Source organism: Barbus barbus (assembly GCF_936440315.1).
Source record: "Barbus barbus genome assembly, chromosome: 34".
Lineage (NCBI taxonomy): Eukaryota > Metazoa > Chordata > Actinopteri > Cypriniformes > Cyprinidae > Barbus > Barbus barbus.
Window position 1 is genome coordinate 5,752,430 of NC_136762.1, and position 19,383 is coordinate 5,771,812.

The 19,383-nt window shown below is 38.7% G+C and overlaps 1 protein-coding gene and 1 long non-coding RNA gene across 2 annotated transcripts; one reads left to right on the forward strand and one right to left on the reverse strand.

Annotated features, from left to right (window-relative positions):
• Positions 1-812: 812 nt before the first annotated feature.
• LOC306853774 (myeloid cell surface antigen CD33-like) lies at positions 813-7,540 on the reverse strand (the record flags this gene model as incomplete). The annotated part of the gene is made up of 6 exons (XM_079391420.1): positions 813-916; positions 1,004-1,300; positions 1,490-1,867; positions 2,021-2,080; positions 6,836-7,364; positions 7,457-7,540. 6 exons carry the CDS (start codon positions 7,538-7,540, stop codon positions 813-815), a joined length of 1,452 nt encoding a protein of 483 aa, XP_079247546.1.
• A 6,230-nt stretch (positions 7,541-13,770) lies between these two features.
• Positions 13,771-17,339, forward strand: LOC306853859. Its single transcript, XR_013782777.1, has 7 exons — positions 13,771-13,865; positions 14,323-14,414; positions 14,750-14,835; positions 15,575-16,415; positions 16,506-16,586; positions 17,014-17,051; positions 17,111-17,339. It is a non-coding gene; the product is annotated as an uncharacterized lncRNA (long non-coding RNA).
• Positions 17,340-19,383: the final 2,044 nt, after the last annotated feature.

Sequence of the window (19,383 nt, forward strand, 5' to 3'; positions counted from 1 at the left end):
AGGCTCTAAGCAACATCGGAGTCCGAAAGCTCAATTAAAAGTATAGAGATAATAGAATAACTAAATGTCTAGATAAATTATTATATAAATGATCTATAATCAATTGGCATTCCAACCTAAATTTAAAGCGGTCAGGTAAGAGTTTTTACTTTGTGCACAGGAAAGACAGAACGTGAACCTTCAGTCACACCACCGTTGGGTCAGTTTGGTGAACTTTACAATATACTGGAAACGGATCTGGTTACTTTTATCAGCTGTAAGCTGTAAGAACACAATGTACTTCCGCTCTCTATCCAAAATAACACATCATCTTTTACAGTTTGAATTATTGTATGATGTCTTGTTGTCTTTTTATGACAGAAAAACAATTTTGTATTCTTTAAAAAATAATTAGTATTTAATAATTAGTATAGTACTATATAGGTGATTTCAAAGTTTACAGACATGAGATCAAACCATAACAAAATCAGACTTCTAAAAAGAATCAGACTGAAACAGAGTAATGTTCTGAGGTTGATTTAAAACTGCTGAAATAAATTATGACTTACTCACCCATTGTCATTTCTGGATTAGCTAAATTGCGCCTCCTGGGAAAGATTTGAAAGAGTGTTTTAAAACAAAATAATACTAAAAGGTCCCAGAACATCACAATGTATTTTTAAAATGATCATTGTGCATTGTTTTTAAACAAAATTATAAATTTTACATCAAATTAATTAATTTTCATTAATTACAAATATAGTGCAAACCATTTTCAAGGATGTCTTATTTAATATTAGTCAGTGAAATTTATGTTGAAGTCAATTCCAGACTCACTTGTATCTCTTTACAATGAAGAAACACAGTAATCCAACCAAAAGAGCAGCTCCAAGACCAGAGATGACTGGTATGAGAATCTGGTTGAGAGTTGCTTGTTCTGGTATATCAACAAAATAACTTAATTACTTAAAATGATCCCAATTACTTAAAACATTATATACACAGAAAAGTTTTATTGTTATACCTTTCACAAAGATAGGGTGAGTCGCTGTTATTTTTCCCTTGACATTCCCGTGGTGCTTGACTGTGCAATTTATGGAGGTGTGATCATCCTCTTTTGTTGGGGTGAAGGTCAGGACAGACTCTGCTTCCCAGTTTCCATGACCAATGTCCTTGTAGCTCATGATGGTTTTTCCAGGGTGGCTCCAGCTGAGAGTGGGCTGGTGGGTTGGACAGGTGTGCCGGACAGAGCATTTGAAGACTGCAGGTTGACCCTCCTGCACAGACTGCTCGGCCTGCAGCTCTGGTTTTGTTACTTTCTCTGTCAATATATTTTGAATGACAAAACACATATTTCACATAGTACATAAAAGCACATGCAAGCTCGCTTTGTAATTTTTTTTTGTCACAAAAAACAAAAACTGTCCTCTTTCAATTTTTTAGATCTTTTTTTTTATGTACCCTACTTAGGTGTTGTATTCACAGGTTGAGAGCTCAAAAGCACACTTACCGATCATTTTAATTGACACACAGTTATGCACAAAGGAGTACTTGTCTTTGGGAGATGTCTCTAATTCAACCCTGAAACAATACGGGCCGTTGTCATGGTTTTTGACCTCATCAATCTCCAAGGAGCAGTTTAAAGACCCCAGTGAACCAATCAGTTTTGTACGACCCTTGAAACTGTCTATAACCTTTGTAGCGTCTTTATGAAAAATTATATTCCAGTTGCCCTTCATGTGCCATATAGCTCTAATACGATCAGCGGGCTGTGGTTGAGCAGGGTATTTGAATGAACAGGGCAACACGACACAAGACGACACCAGAGCCTTCATTTCAGACTCTACTTGAACCTCCCAAACATCAGCAAGCACACCTGCACAAATAACTGAAAAGTAATAAGGATAAAATCAATAGCCTTAAAAAGAAGTAACTTACATTTATAGAAGTTAAAATTTTAATAGAAATAATTTTAAAGTAGTCATCATTATGTAAATAATGTTTTCATATAATGTATGGAAAGAAAACTTTAAAATCATACTGTGAAGCCAGTAGAGAAGAACTTCTGCTCGTACAGCCATGCTGGATTGGACTGTAGAAACTGAAGAGGAAACACATCAAATGATAAAGAAAAATATTATTGATTTCTTTGCACATACAATAATCTTTGTCTAGGGCACTGCCACTGGCTTCAATAGAGTTCATAGCTCTCAGAAGATAATTATTGGAAACAAAAATTAATAGGCTAATTTACTCATCTAAGTGGAATCAACACAGCAATGAGAAACACCGAAATGTGCACACATGTGATCAGTAGTGGTTATTAGGCTTGTTCGAGATGAACTACTCCAGCCTGCCACAGGCTGGCAAGATCTGATGCTTGCAGTCGGGGCGGAATTGAAAGTGGAGACGTCAAGTCGGACACTTTCTGCTCCCGGTAGTGATGCTCTCGCTGTGTTTGCATACTCTATCACAGAGGAAGTGAATTTAATGCAATGTTTGTCAAATACACAGATGTTTCTGCGACAGAAACACTTGTATATACTGCTTAATAAAGCACCATCTGTGCAAGAATAAAGTTCAACAAACATACACTATTTAAATTAGGGCTGCACGATATATCGCATGCGATTGGTCATGCGCATCTCGTCAGTAAAGCCGGTTCTGTGATTATTAATAAATCTCCATCACCTGTTTTCAAATGGAGCGGCATTTAATACACAGAGCCATAGTTCACTGACAAGATGAATCGCCTGTGATATTGAACGTGATAGAGCAGCGAACTACAACTCTGTGTATTAAATGCCGCTCCATTTGAAAACAGGTGATGGAGATTTATTAATAATGACAGAACCGGCTTTACTGACGACATGCGCATGACAACCGTAAATTTAAATTTTAATTTTTAAAATTAAAAAATTTAAATACCAATAAAGTGGAGGTAAATATGTTTTTATCAGTGTTTTTTGATAAACGTGACACAATATAACAGTGCAATTATAGTAAAAAAGCTTTTACTGTTATAAATACACTGATTTGCGAGCATTATTTGAATTTAATTGTTAGAATAAACACACAACACACATTGTCCTTGTCATCACAGAATCTGACAAATGAGAATAAGGCTACGTCCACACGAAGACGAGTTTCTCCGTATCCGATCTTTTTTTTTGCCTCAAATTCCGTAAACAAGGAGTCGTCTCAGGAAATATCTGTGTCCACACGGAATCACTGAAACCGACTGAAAACGATATAGTACACATGCCAGACCAATATGTGGCGCTGTAATTCTGAAACAGAGATACACAAAAAAACAGAGAAGAAGACTTGGACCATGTGCGTAAACCTTGCGCGCTGAATATAAACTAACACACAAAGCAGAAGATTTTGCTTTAATAAAACTAATGAGCTCAGTAGGTTCTGCAGCACGAACACAGGCACGTAGTCTGACATTGTTGTTGTTGTTGTCGCTGTTATGTGACGTAGCGGTGTCTGATTAAGGGCGAGACGTGGGCTGATGACTATACGGAATATACGGATTATACGGAATATACGGATTCGCCGTCCACACGAAAACATGAAAACGGTGTTTTCAAATTTATCGACCCTGGGACCCGGTTTCAAAAATGATCGGTTTCACTCTTCGAAAACGCCGGTTTCGTGTGGACGAAAAGCCTATACGGTAAAAAATTTATGCGTATACAGAGAAACCCGTCTTCGTGTGGACAGGCCTAAGTGTCATCATCAAGGGTTTCGCAGCCAATTTTGAGCAACTGCAGCACCTGACATAAGGTAGGTTCCAAATGGGATATATTGCCCTCCGAAGGGCATGTCGGAGTGAAACAATCATGCCATCATATTAAAGGGTTGTTCCAAACCGAAGTGCTCAAAACTGGCCACTTCAAAGGGTCCTTTGGAATGAAGCATTTCGAAGGGTACAACTGATGGACATTTCAGACCCCCATGATTCTTTGCACTGATTCTTTCCACGATGATGGCCCCTCCATATGGGCAGGGGATGATGACGCAGAAGGCAGAAGAAGAGACAGTTGTTTGGTCCCGTTCACCCTTTAACCTTTTGAAGGGATTATGGCATAGGGATGAGCCCTTCTGAATGGAACGCAGGGCTAGGTGGCTGGTCTCGTTTTGCTCTCGCGGTACTTTGATGGCACATGTGATCGGAAGGCGGCTGCAGCGTCGATCAAAGTTGGACAAATTTTCTAACCAGAATGCATTGCTTTTGTCAAGTCATTAACATTAGGCTTGTCTGAGATGAGCAATATCTATGCAGAACCGATCACTGGTTATCACCACGAGATGAATGCCGGTTAGAAAAATGTGAGGCGGCTGTGTCGGATTGCGCAGTCAGACGCAGTTGCTCTCCACCGACTGCACTGATCAAAAGCACAGTGGTGGAGATAACGAATTACAATTATTCATGTTACCGTAATTAAGTAGTTTTAAGTAAAGCTGTACTTTTACTTGTACCTAAGTATAAATTAAGAAAAATAATCTACTTTGTTACTTTTAAATCATAGTTAATTACTGAGTGCGCCCACAATTTCATTCCTGCGCAAATGTGGCGAGCGCTTTATTGTAACATGAGAACACAGTAATGTAATCGCAGAAAACTGGATGCGAGCTCTCAAATAGGTCTAACTTAGGCTATACAAATGAACTGCCTGTCCTTTCACTCTAATATTGCTTGTGCGCACTCAGACTGTGTGCAATCACGATCTCTCCGTGCTTTTATAGCAATGATTTATCTTTGATCCTGGATTAAATTTTGTCAAAAGTTATCAACCATTCAGAATAGATCCACGCCTGACCGATGAAAAGGCTACTGGAAATTTTATTGGATGTAAGTGAAATGCACCAGAAAGTCTTTCAAGAATCAAAGATGTTACTTTAATTTCTTTACGATGTACGTTTATGCTAGAAATGTTTCAGAATGAGATATTTGTCAGATTTGTACATATAAATATCCTAATCTGTGTAACTGCATCACTACATTGTACAGACATTACAGATCAAAGCCATCTGATGTTCCATTTATCTAAATATATATAATACAATAAATATGGCTCTTAAAACACTGCCTATAAAAATTCAGTCTTGTCATATTTTGAATACCTTGACTGAATTGAGTTCATTTGTTTTATAATTTTATTACTGACTGTGTACTTGTCATTTTTGTAAATTCAGTTCAGTTTGAAATCAAATTTGATATCATGCTTCTTTGTGCTGTAAGCTTTTGCAACAAAGTTACCCTATTTTAAAGACACAGATAGGCTACACAGAATGAGCAAATGTTTAAGATTGAGATTTTTGTAATGGTAATTGATCAATGTTTATATGTAGGCTATATAAAAAATATATTTTTTTTTTCTGAAGACTTGGATTAAACCTGTCAGACCTCTGTTGTGTGTGTCATGTGTTCCTGCCTCTTGTGCCCATATTTGGTTTGTTTCCTGTCCTCGTTTCATGTCATTAGTAGTTTATCCTTGTCCAGCCGTGTTCGTTAATTTACCTGTGTATTTATAGGCTGTGTCCAAATTCAGGGTCTGCATCCTTCGGAGTACTCATTTGAAGGATGTTACGTCACAGCGCCGCGACGAAGGCTGTCCAAATTCGTAGGATCCTTCAAATGCGGCCCACAAATACGTCCTCCTTTTCCCTGAATTGGAAGGATGGGTGTGGTGGATCCTTTCCCGTCCTACCTATCCCGTAATTCTTTTCGGCAGAGCGTAATGGCGGACGAAGCGAGCGGTAGCGGAGTGGGAGAGGAGTTTCTCTGACAAAACAAGCTAAAGTTTATGCTTCGGCTCAATGAATTTGTAGGAGAAATTAGTAGAATACTTAAAAACAAATAAAAATAGGCTATAATGGCTTACCTGGATGTGACTGTCTTGTAGTCTGATATAAAAAACTATCCGACAATGAGCAAAGAAAGTATTTAATTTATTTAATTGCTTTATTTCTTCCAAAAGAATTAAAATGAGGAGAATAACTCTTTGTTTGTCCCTTTTCCCGCTTCTTGCTTGGCGCTGTCACGGTTGCTAGGCGACAGGATATGAGCAACGGGTAAGGGAGGGAACTGAAAGAAGGGTAGGCTGTCCAAATTCACAAACACCGACTTCCGGGTTTTGCGGACGTCGGAGGATCCCTCCTCCTTCAAACGGGTAGGAAGGATCCTAAGGAGGATGCAGACCCTGAATTTGGACACAGCCATAGTCCTGTCTGTTCAGTTAGATTTCGGCTGGTCTACTCATTACCCCCGGTGTTTGATGTCTGTGAGTTTGCCTTGTCCTGCCATGTCTTCAGTAAAATCTATTATTTGAGTTACGTTCTCGTATGCGTGTTCCTTGTTCCTCCCTGCTGTGTGCACCGTGACAAAACCACTCAAAGCTTGAAATAATGATTGCCTTGAAAAAATGGATGGTCAACAAAAAAAAAGATATTAAAATATCTATATTAAAGTCATCATGAAATAAAAAAAAATGACCCTAACAGTTACTTACTTTTTTAGTGCACTTTACTAGTCTTGTATCGAACAATTAAACCGTGCAAGTCAATACACCGGGAAAAAAATTGTCTGCCGTTGTAATATTTAATCAAAACCTGAAAATTCGCTTCCACTCTGGAATGGTGTTTTCGCTCTGACGTCAGTTTGATGGCTTGGGGAGAATCCTCTTGTTAAGTCATGACGTAAGGCATGCTGCTACCGGGTCCAAGCCGCTTCCCTATTTCACTTGAGAATACTATCTCAGCAGCCATTTATGATCACTATTTAATTAATATTACATATTGTGACGGGGTGGAAGAATCACGCGTCAAGGAGAGCTCAAATAAATACCCCGGAGGGTGGATTTATTAATAAAGTGGGTGCTGAGTGGAGTGTAGCTCGCTGAAGTGGTGCGGTGCTCTCCGTGCGTGGTTTTCCCTTGGGCGGTGCGTCGGTGCTGTGCTCGTGGCAGGGCTGGATCGGTCACACGCTGGTATCTGCAAATACGCAAGAGATAGCACATTAAATCCTCAGCTTCTTGGAGACCAGTCTCCCCGTGTGACAGTCTCCCGCGGCTTATATGGCCGCGGGCAAATGGGCCACAGGTGTGGCCGATCCAGCCGTGATGAGCGAGTGCAGATGTCTCGCTTCTTTCTCCAGGGCAACGCTGATGAGTGCTCGGGATGCTCGGCTTGATGAGGCCCCGTCCTACCTGGAAGCCCAGGTACTTTGCCTCAAAGAGGTCCAGGTGACACTTGCGATGGTTGGCGGTTAGTCCAGCCCTTCGAAGATCCGTAAGCACCCTCCGCAGACGGTCCAGGTGGTCTTCCCAACGCTCCGAGTGAATGACAACATTAGCCATTGGAACGTGGCCGGCGCCCTGTGCAGACCGAAGGGAAGGGTCCGATACTGCCAATGGCCACTTGGGGTTGAAAAGGCGGTTTTCGGTTTAGCATTTTCGGAGAGTGGTACCTGCCAGTAGCCCTTCGTCAGGTCCAGGGTGGAAATGTACCGGGCCCTTCCCAGGTGATCCAGCAGTTCATCCACCCAGGCCATTGGGTACCCGTCAAATTCAGAGACTTCGTTGAGGCGTCAAAAGTAATTGCAGAAGCGGAGGGTGCCATCTGGTTTCGGGACCAGAACGATTGGGCTGGACCATGGGCTGCGCGATGGGTCGAGCACCCCTAACTTCAACATCTGCTGAATTTCTTCCTCAATAGCCTGCCGACGAGCCTCTGGGATTCGGTAGGGCCGCTGCTTTACAACGACTCCTGGTGGCGTCTTGATGTTATGCTGTAGAAGGTGGGTTTGCCCGGGGACTGTAGAGAACACATCCGAGAACTGACCGACCAGGTGTTGCAGCTCAGCCTTCTGCGCCGCCGACAGTCCGGGATTGGTGTCTACCAGTACGGAGGCAACGGTCTGCTCCCTGGTCCCCACCCATCTCTTCAGCAGATTTACGTGATATAGTTGCTTGGGGCTTCGTCTCCCAGGTTGCTGTACATAGTATGTCACCGGTCCCACCTTCTCTACCACCGTGTACGGCCCTTGCCAGGTGGCCAGAAATTTACAGGCTGCGGTGGGGACCAACACCATAACTCGGTCGCCCGTCTGGAATTCCCGAGGCTGAGCTGCACGGTTATAATGGCGCCGTTGAGCCTGCTGGGCCTTTGCCAGGTGTTCCCGGACTAATGGCATGACACAGTCGATCCGCTGCTTCATTTCGGCGACATGCTCGACCAGGGACCGGTGTGGGGTAGGTTGTTGGTGTTCCCAGGCCTCCTTTGCCACGTCGATCAGTCCACGAGGTTGCCGACCGAAGAGGAGCTCAAACGGCATAAAGCCTGTGGACGCTTGGGGGACCTCCCAAATTCCAAACAGAACGTAGGGCAGCATCTGGTCCCAGTCCCGTTTATCTTCTGCTGCCACCCGTTGTAGCATCTGCTTAAGGGTCTGGTTAAAGCATGTGACGAGTCCGTCCGTTTGGGGGTGATAAACGGTCGTCCGCAGCTGCTTTACCCGGAGCAGGCGGCAGAGGTAAGCCATTAGCCGGGACATGAACAGTGTTCCCTGGTCGGTCAGGATCTCCGTCGGTATGCCGACTCGGCTGAACAGCAGGAAGAGCTCGTGTGCGATGTTCTTTGCTGTGGCTTTCCTGAGGGGGACGGCTTCAGGGGGACTGGAAAATTTTCAGTACTCTTTCCACAACTGCAAAAGCATGATGGGAAATGACTGGCTGACGACACAGCTTAATGCTCATTGGTTGAGACAACTGATGTTGCGTTCTCTTCTAAAATGTTTTATTTTTTATCTGATTTCATGTGATTACATATTTAAATTATGCATGAATATTCCCAAACACTAATGACAGTGCAATCTCTGTGTGAGATATGTGATTGTTGTCATATTTCTATAAAACTCTAAAATACATGTTTGTATTAAAGTAAAAATGGGTGATAATTAAACAGCAAGCACTTTGAAAGTCTTGTCCATCATATTTATTTTCATATAAAGCAACAGAACTGAAATTATATCATGTTTATCAGCAGTACAGCACATGAGCGAGAATAACGCGATATAAGCCTTTGATCTCGTAGGTATCTGTTCCACTTCGAGAGGTCAGAACTGCCCGTCTTGACTGCACTTATTTCACTCCTCCCCTCACTGCAGCCGCCTACATTTCAGGCGAGGCGCATCTGATGACATGGCATCTGACGCATGGAAGCCAGTGACATGCATGTCACAAGTAAATCCATGCAAATTAATTCCGCAATGTAATTAAGTTTGATAGAAACGTGTCATCAATTAAATATAGTGTGAATGTGTGAATGCTTGTGTTCATGTGTTAGATTAGTTTACATGTCTTAGATTTATCAAATAAAGCCTTAAGCCTTATTTATATTGAAAAGAGGAGTATATTGTGTTTTGTGCTCACAAGTTAATGTCTTAAACTGCCGACCTTTGTTACTGTGCTATTAAATAATGCCATCCCTATATTTTGGATTTTAATATCCCGTGCACAGTTGATGTTATACGGCTCGTTCAGTGAATCGGTGCCATGAAACTGTTCAAATTCCCTATAAAATCATAAATTATTCCCTTTGAGATAATAGTTGACATAATAGTTGATAACTTTACTGTAACACACTGTACTTTCACCAAATTCAGTTGACACATCACTGCTCTCTTACTGGTTTTACTACAACACTCATTTTGTTTGTTGCACTGTACTATGTGAACTGAATTTGATGAAAGTACAGTGTGTTACAGCGAAGTTATTAACTATTATGTCCAATAACATTGACGTTATTGAATATAAAATATAACATAAAAATGATCCAAAAGCAGTTATTTTCAAAATAAGTGTTGTAGTATAATCAGCAGGAGAGCAGTGATGTGTGAACTGAATTTGGTGACACTTCAGCGTGTCACTGTGAAGTTAGTGAGTGTTTTATTAGTAAAATTTTTCGTGTTTCACACTTTGCAGACGGTCCCTTAGAACTTGTCTCTCAGATGCCAGCGCATTAAGATCTATGAATTTTTTACAGAGCGGAGAAAAGCTTGTTTTGAGGACAAGTTTTTCTCTTTTTTTTTTTTTTTTTTTTTTTGTGGACATAGGCTTTAAACAATAAGAACTCCAGAAAAGCTTCACTGTGAGAAAAATAAAAATCACAAACCTAGCAGAAGGTACCGCTGGTTTCAGTCTCCTAACTGACCAACTTTTGAAGCTGTGCATTTTTCTTTCATGTAAATATTATTGACATGTCTATGACAGCACACTGCGGATTTCTAACGAAAACTACATTTCGAACCACTTTATTTACTATTGCTGTACGACGGGCAAATTCAAAAGAGATCAAAACATAGATGTGAAAAAAAAACATCTTTATATGAATATTTTAAGCAAAAATAAATATTCTGTCGTCATTTACTCACCTTTTCGTTGTTCAAAGACAATGCGTACAGGTCTACAGTAAACCAGTTAAACAGTAGCCTAGCGAGTGAAGTCGGGTTCGTGAAAGAATTGTTCTTTTAAACCAAATCGTTCTAAATCGTTCGCGTATCTCTCAAGTCAGCACGTTACTAAAGTTACACACTAGTCACAGTCACTCTGACTCTGACCAATATCCCGGAGTATATTATAACGAAGTTACGCAGTTATGTTATATTATACGCAGTTGCACACACAAGCAGGGGCAGGGCTTGACCCAACTCACACAGAACATTTCATAACAACCCAATCAAGTCCAACATTAACATTTAACACATTCCTTTAACAACAGTAACCTTTTAAACAAGCTTAAATATGTTACTGCAGTTACTAAATCCTGAGCATGCTGGTAATATTTATTTATTTATTTTTCAGTGGGACAAAATACATAATTCTTAAGTGTTTTGAAACATCAGATAGTGTAATAAAATAAAATATACTGAAAATATGTGTATGGCTTAATTACTGTCTTCGCACTGTATTAAAGAATAGAATAGAATAGAATAGAATAGAATAGAATACCTTTATTGCCATTGTAGAGCTCTGCAACAAAATTTGGCACTCATTCAAAAGTATACACATACACATACAAAAGTAAATGAAAACAAAAGTAAACAGATGTGTGCAGAATGCAAATGTAAACAGAGTTCAAATGTAATCATATGTACAGTAAGCACAGTGCATGTAAACAGATTGCACAATAGGTCGAGGGCAAATGAAGCAAATATGTAAGTGAATGCAGATATATATTATAGTGGTAAGAACACATCGATTGCATATTTAGTAGCTTGTTATGGTGTGAACTTAATTCAATTTCTGTCATATGAAGCTTTTAATTAAGATAAGCTTACAGTAATGTCAATTGTTTTCTAATCTCACATATTTTGGTGGGTCTTGAAATCAATTGTACTTGTCTATGTGGGTCCTGGAATGGAAAAGTTTGTGAACCCCCCCAACTTTGCAACTGGACCAGCTGCCTTCCTGGGATTGACACTAGAGCACTTTCCTGACCTCAGCTGTGCTGATAGAAGGTGTCAGGCTGTCAGTGGATGGTAACAGCTCAGACTCAGTTTCATTCATATTGACTTCAAAGCAGGTGAAGTAGTGATTTAGTTCCTCCGTCAATGAGTCGCTGGTGCTGGTGATTCGTAAACCTGTAAAAGCCTTTGTCATTTGTAAGGTGCTGGATGCCCTGCCATACTTCAGGGTCCCCATAACTGAAGTGGCCTTCAGTTTTATTCCTATAGGCTGCTTTTGCTCCTTTGATGCTCCTCTTCCAGACCTGAAGGCTGGTCCCTCGGTCAGAGCTTGTGTCATCTGTGATTTGTTGTTTGGATAGTCATTTGATTTGCTGTGACACTGTCAATGCAGAACTGTAGGTAGGACATGATACTGAATGTGTAGTCTTCTATGTTTTGTTGTGCAAATAAATCCCAGTTGATGCTTTCAAATAGGTCCTGAAGTACAGGCTTTGTTTTTCTGATGAGAAGTTTGTAGGCAGGGGTGAGAAAGTGGGACAGATGATCAGACTAACCTGAGTGGGGGAGGGTCATAACTTTGTATTCGTCCTTTATATTGCTGTAAATGTGATCTAAAACATTGCGTCCTCTCCGGTTATTTTCCAAGAACTGGAATTATATAATATAGCCTTCAGGTATTTGGAAAACATATTTCATGGGTCTTTTTAAATATATGTTCACACAGCTCCCTCTGTAGTTCAAAACATCTGGCTGAGTGTCAGTGATAATTAGTGAGATCTCGCGATACCTTGAGGGTCCACTGCGCTCAGACAGTCTCTTTGGAAATTAAAACTGAAACCAAAACAGAATTTATTGAAAATGAACGTGATTGTTTTCCCCATTGCGCTATCAAGGGAATGCAAAAGAAGTCAACAAAAACAGTACAAAACCCCCACATAAATAAGTATGTTTGTGGAAATACGTTAAAGTCCGTGTAAAGTGATATTAAAATATGTGTTCTGAGTTTGTCACACAACAGAAAAATGTGTTATTAACCACCCAGCCAAATTTCAATGATAAAAAAACCTGCCAAGTAACTAAAATAAGACAAACACTGAGATCAGAGCGGCTTCGAGGGATGTTTTTATCCCCCCCATCCGGCACTTCTCTACTGGCACTTCTTTTTTTCCACTTCAAGCACTGTATATATATATATATATATATATATATATGGGTAATTCCAGACCTCCCCGGAAACCACAGTTGTACCACAGGGAATGGCTAGAGTCCAACTCCTAAATAATGGTTACATTGTGATTATCCCTTTAATTTTTAAATGGTTGATTACAAAAATTAACCACGGTTTCACTACAAAAACACATGGTTATTGCAGTTAAACAATGGTAACCACGAAATAACCATGGCTTTGCTAGACTAACCATAGTTTAACCATGGTATTTGTAGTAAAACTGTGGTTATACAAATGGTAATCAATCAAAAATGGTTACTACACTTTTACAACAATAAAACCATGGTTAACTTTCGTAAGGGATTTGTTATGAAAAATATATTATTAAAATGCAGTATTAAAAAATTTAAACAACTAATCTCAGAGATTTACCCAACAAACACAGAACGTTCCCCTAACGTTCCCGTATGGTTCCCATTTGGTTATTTTTTTGGGAACCAAATAAGAACGTTCTAGGAACGTTCCCTGTAGGTTATTTTGTAAATAACCTAAAGAGAACCTTCCCAGAACGTTCCCTGTAGGTTATTTTTAGGTTCTATTTTATAACCTAAAGGGAACGTTCTGGGAACGTTCCCTGTAGGTTATTTTTAGGTTCTATTTTTATAACCTAAAGGGAACGTTCTGGGAACGTTCCATGTAGGTTATTTTTAGGTTATATTTTTATAACCTAAAGGGAACGTTCTGGGAACGTTCCCTGTAGGTTATTTTAGGTTCTATTTTTATAACCTAAAGGGAACGCTCCGTTCTATTTTTCTTAACATGTAAACCAATTAAAACGTTGCAAATGTTTCGTGTGCTTTAACAGCAGTGATCAAATGCTTAATTACATGACCATTATCAGGTAGTAGAGGGTATGTCTTCATAAAACAAAGTTTAAAAATTGTTCATGATGCATGTATTAATGTGTACGAAAAAATATATTCATATGTATACGCCTTAGTTTTTAATCAATGTTTTTTCATTTTTATTTCTACACCACGTTTACCATTTCTAAAGGTATTATATTATATTATATTATATTATATTATATTATATTATATTTACGTAACTTCTGCGTGACTTCTACGTGCTTTAATGTGCGCGCGCTGAGCTGGAGCGGAGGAAGTCACCATGGAAACGGGGCACAGCTCAACTGTCAAACAACTAAACGCCGTCTCTCACTGTTGTTTTCACTAATTGCAGGTAAATTTAGTCTCTAAAATTCCACAAATAGTACATACAAGTGTTCCTGACACTTTCTTTCATTCAAATAACACGCTTTTGTTGAATATTTACTTTAAAGAAATGGTTTAGTGTCTTCGGGAAAAGTCCGTTAGCATCTCAACAGTTAGGCTAACTATAAGAGCTAAATTAACTAGCTATAGACTTGAGCTCTTGTTTCTGAAAGTTTGGGCTTTTAATGTCTTCTTATGTGTAGATGAGCGTTTTTTTTATATAAAGGTTTTGCTGGCAAGTTGTCAAAGGATGAATGGAAGTAACTTAAACTAATTAAGTTACTTCAACCTAAAAGTATGTAACATTACTGTACAGTTAATCGGATAACGTTACATCTCTTACACAGAGCGTGAAAATGAGCTGAAACTTAAAACAGGTTTTGATCTTTAAACACATATTAATAACACTTGTTCTGTGATTTCAGAGGTGTCAGGAAAAACCCTCTATGACACAGGAGAAGTTCCTGATTTAAACTATTTCTGAAGGGAGCTGCTGACAGAGAAATAGAAAACACAGGTGATCTGAGAAAACTTAAATAACTTTATATGCATCTTTCACAACATATTTTGCCTATATCACCATTCATCTGTAATTTTCCTTTGCAAAATTGTGTGCGTGTGTGTGTGTTTGCTTGTTAGTTACTTTAAAAAGGCTTTGCTGTCCAAACATAAGTAACACTGTAAGAGCATTACTAAATAAGTAAACCTAAAAATGTACATTCTGTTATTAAATTGTATATTCTGTAAATTATTATTTTTCTTTTCTGCATTTCACCTCTGCTATAGTTTAAATAAACCTGGCATTGTATAATAAATATTGTTGGCTCTGTGACAGATTGTTTATGTTCCTAGATTCTTCCACGCTGATGGCTGTGCTCTAGAGTTGGAGCGTATCTCCTGTCAAAGAACATCTCTAGACATTATGAACCATATGACTTGTAAGTAATACCTAAAGCATACACTGCTTAAAGTTTAAGGGTTAGATTTGTCACCTATTTGCATGTGTTTTCTGAAGTTGCAGCGTGTTGAGCTCTCGCGGCCACTGTAGGCTATCACACAGAAGTCATAATTATATACCTTAGACATCTGATATTCATAACAAAAGACATAAGATATTAAGTGAAAGATATGATGCATGATTAGTCACATAGTTTGCATAAACGCACAGCATCTCCGCAGAGCACATGCGGAGCTGTTTCTCATATCCCGCCGTCAGCAACAACTGTCAAAAACAGACCGTCAGAAACCGCTATCTGCATTCAGTTCCGGAACCTTATGGTTATTATTATATATCATTACTATAATATTCTAAATATGATGGTTTCATTATAAAATGTGTTGCTTATTATCAGACACCCAGCTAAAATTATATTGACTATCTGAATCTTACATTTCTTTTCAAAAAAGGAAGAATCACCATTATTTTTTATATTGTGCTTTTAGCAAAAATATAAAATAATAATGCAACTTTTTGCCCCAAAAGTCAAACTTTTACATATTTTTCAGTCATAAACAAATAACAAATAAGCTCTCTAACCTGCTCTACTGCTCATGTTTTGAACTACTGGTTCAATATATCTGGTTTCAATTTGCCAACAAATGTTTTTGTTTGTTTGTCTGTTTGCTTTAAATGTGAAATTTGTTGCATGAAAACTAAAACATTCTTTTCATTTTCAGCAGAAGGACCAGAGAAAGGCTGTGCAGCTGCAAAATGAGGATGATGAGACACTCCTTTTTGAAAATTAATAAGGCTTTAATCATTTGTTAAACAGAGTCAAAATGTAATGACTTGAACAAAATTAACAAAAATGAAAATTTTATTTTTTTTAATTCTCAACAAATTTTTTGGTAACATTTTTGAAAATTAATATTAATTATTAGCTTAGTGTGGGAAATGTCACTGAAATGCTGAATAAATAGCCTACTGTAAATGTGTTTGTGATCATCACTTGATGCTCACAAAGTAAACGAGTACAGAACAGTACTTAGTGTAACAGTACTTATCAGAAGTAATAAAGCTCAAAGCCTGTTGTGATTATTGGATGGCAGCCCTGATATAAATAATGTTTAGTAACATTTTGTCCATGGATCAGCTGAAAACAGCATTGACCAAAAGAACGATTTTGTGATTTAAGGATCAATAAAATTTTTAATTCATCAAAATAAAGATCTATTAAAACTGGGAAATCAATATTGTCAACCCAGTCCTACTGCCATACGAGCAGCCTTTTTTGAAACCATGGGGCAAAAGGCTCATGAGGTAAGACAGGTAATCTACAGGGCTGGATTTCACCATTCAATTACTCATAAAGAGTAGATAATTAATAATCTAAGCAAGCATAATGTATGACTTAAAAATGACTTCATATCAAAATGTATGTCGTAAAAACAAATGACGCTGTAACTTGATGTACAACATACACATTATAATATTTACATTTTATTTTGAAAATTGAAAAGGTCACAGACTTCAAGAAGGCTGGGGAGATTCAGTTTGAAGGAGGCAGCAATGAGCGAAGTAAGTTATTATCAAAAAGTTCTTTGGGAATGTGTGACTTCATAAGTTTAATTTTCATTTAAATGTAATGTACATTTACATTTTTCACAGCCTTTCTCTGGTCCTTCCACTGAAATGTAAGCAATATTAATAAGGAGAACACAGACATGTCAAAACCTCATCCACCGAAATGTAAGTTGTTAACACGTGAGTCAAGAGTCACGAGTCATTCTATAATTAGGGGTACATTTGGCTTTTTTTTTTTCTTTTTTCCACAAACTCAAACCTTATTCTATTGTGTGTGTGTGTGTGTGTTTCAAAAAGCATATAACAATATATATTCCTGGTCAACTATGTTACAGACTATGTTTGGGTCTATAGTCTATACCAGGGTTCCACAAATGTATCCCTGGAGGGCCAATCTGCTGCAGAGTTTAGCTCCAACCCTGATCAAAAAAATTCCTAGCCAGTATAAAAAAAAATAATGATTATGGCAGCTAAATTTTGTTAACTCACCGGCCATCGGCACACAATCCTTAACTGCACTACAGTCAATTCTTTAGGTCTATAATTTCTATCTGACTCATGTATTTTTTTTCCCTTTGTTTTTGATTTGCAGCTGATGGTGAAGTGAAGACGTTGGAGAAGTTGTTCACAGTTTCATGTTCACCGTACACATTTTCACAGTTTCATGTTCACCGTACACATTTTCACAGTTTCATGTTCACCGTACACATTTTCACAGTTTCATGTTCACCGTACACATTTTCATACCTATTGATGTAAATTTTGTTTGATGATGTTTGTTGTTTAAAATGTTCATATCTCATTTCAGAGATTGAGATCGTTTCTTTAAATGCAAGTTATATTTATTTTTTTTAATATTTAATTCATGGTTCATAAAATTCTCATGTTTTGTGAACAATAAACTATGTAGAAGAAGTGGCTTGTTGACTGATTATTTATGTACAGGCATCAGAGTATAGAGGTTAGGAGAACGTTCTGGGAACCTTCAGAGAACTTTCTGGGAACCTTCTAGGAACGTTCCCTATTGGTTAGCCAGGAAAGTTTTCTTAACGTAAATAGAACGTTCCCGTAAGGTTAGGGGAACGTTCCGGGAACTTTATGGGAACGTTCTATTTACGTAAAGAAAACTTTCCTGGCTAACCAATAGGGAACGTTCTTGGGAACGTTCTGGGAACATTCTGGGAACCAAAAACGAACGTTCCCAGAACGTTCTGGGAACCAAAAATTGTTAGCTGGGTAGTTACTTACTCAGTGTTGAGTTGAAGCTTTGATTCATAAATAGAATGAATATGCTGCAACACCTACTGAACATTCCAACGTTTTTGGAATTGTACTCCACTAATAATGTAACCATTATTTAGGAGTTGGACTCTAGCCATTCCCTTTGACTGTGGTTTCCGGGGAGGTCAATAGACACACTTCTCTAATGAAGGGACCACCTGTGTTTCTTTGGCACCTAAAGGAAATAAGAAAATGCAATTGTGCACTTGCATTTTCATTATCTAATTCAGAAATAACATATCTTACTTCAGGCAGTTTAAATACTCAATTATAGGCTAACTATGTCTATGACTAAATGCAAATACTTTGCTAGACGAATAGCATATACATTATTATTCACTATTTTACCTTCTTCTCATGTTTACAGTTCCCCGTGAGGCCTCACCACTGAAGTTACGTGCGAACTGGAATGGGTCTGGTTTGTGGCAAACAGTTAAAAAGTCTTTGTCTCTCATTTTCTGAATGAATGTCTCTGTCCCCTAGAGCCTCCTCAATTCTATTCAAAATGTCAGGAGTAGTTAAAATTGTTTCTACAATGCGCCTAGCCATTTTACCTCACTCATTTACATTAATAATAGCAGAGGTTTATGGGTAAAATGTAATTGAGTGGCGCCAAATGAACTTGTATCTGTTTAGATTGGTCAGCGCAGCGCTGGTGAGGATTGTTCGCGCCGCGCTGCCCATTGGGTGTCGCTAGGAAACACGTCCGCGCTGAGCTGACAAATCGGCCGCGCGGCTCGGACCATTGAACCGCGCAGATGACATGTCAGCGCGGCGCGAGCTCTGTAAACCCCCGCTGTTTCGTCCCACTTTTGGTTTGAATGGCTTCCCATAAACATGAGTCCGTGTTGCCGCGACTGTCAAGAGCTGCTCGACGGTGTTTAGTGTCCTGCAGCAGCAGCAGTGAGCCGTCAGCACAGCTGAAGAGTTCTGCTTCATATATACGCAATAAAGCAAAAGCCCCAGCAAAAGTAAATACCATGAATGTGTCCGGGGGAAATAGTAAGGATTCGCCATCTCCTCGTTAGACGCGCCTTTAGAGAGAAGTGCATCTTCACGGATAAAGATTATGGTAACACTTTAGTTAAGGGTACACAAATTACCATGAATTCATATTAATGCATGAATTTATGCATGAATTCATGGTAATTTGTGTACCCTTAACTAAAGTGTTACCAATAGTTTTTGTTTTCATTTTTATTTATTTCGTTAAGTAGTAATTTAAAGCTTTCTATAGATATATTTATCATGTCTGTGTGACGTATTCGCTGACTTTCGGTTCATTTTTGTGAAGCGCTCCTTTTCAAGATAAAAGCAACGTTTTGTTGATTTTGTTGAGTGCACACAAATAAAAGTAGACCCTTTACAGTTACGAATTATGTATTACTCTTACATTTATGATCAAAAATTATGGCGTAAGTTGTTTCCATTGAAAAAAAATTGCAATTGATTGCGCTGGTGCCTCCATGTCTTGCGCTTTAGCTTCCACTCTCCGCACAAACTAATGGATGCAGCGCACATTTATCTAGGTCTAACGTTTAAACATTGTTATATGCTTGAACTGTTTTAGTATATCTATAGATTTTATTTTAGGCAAGTCATGATGATTTGAGAAGGCTAAATATAACAAACATAAGCTATGATCAGCCTGCTGGTCTGCCGCTGGCCGCTTGGTCGTTAC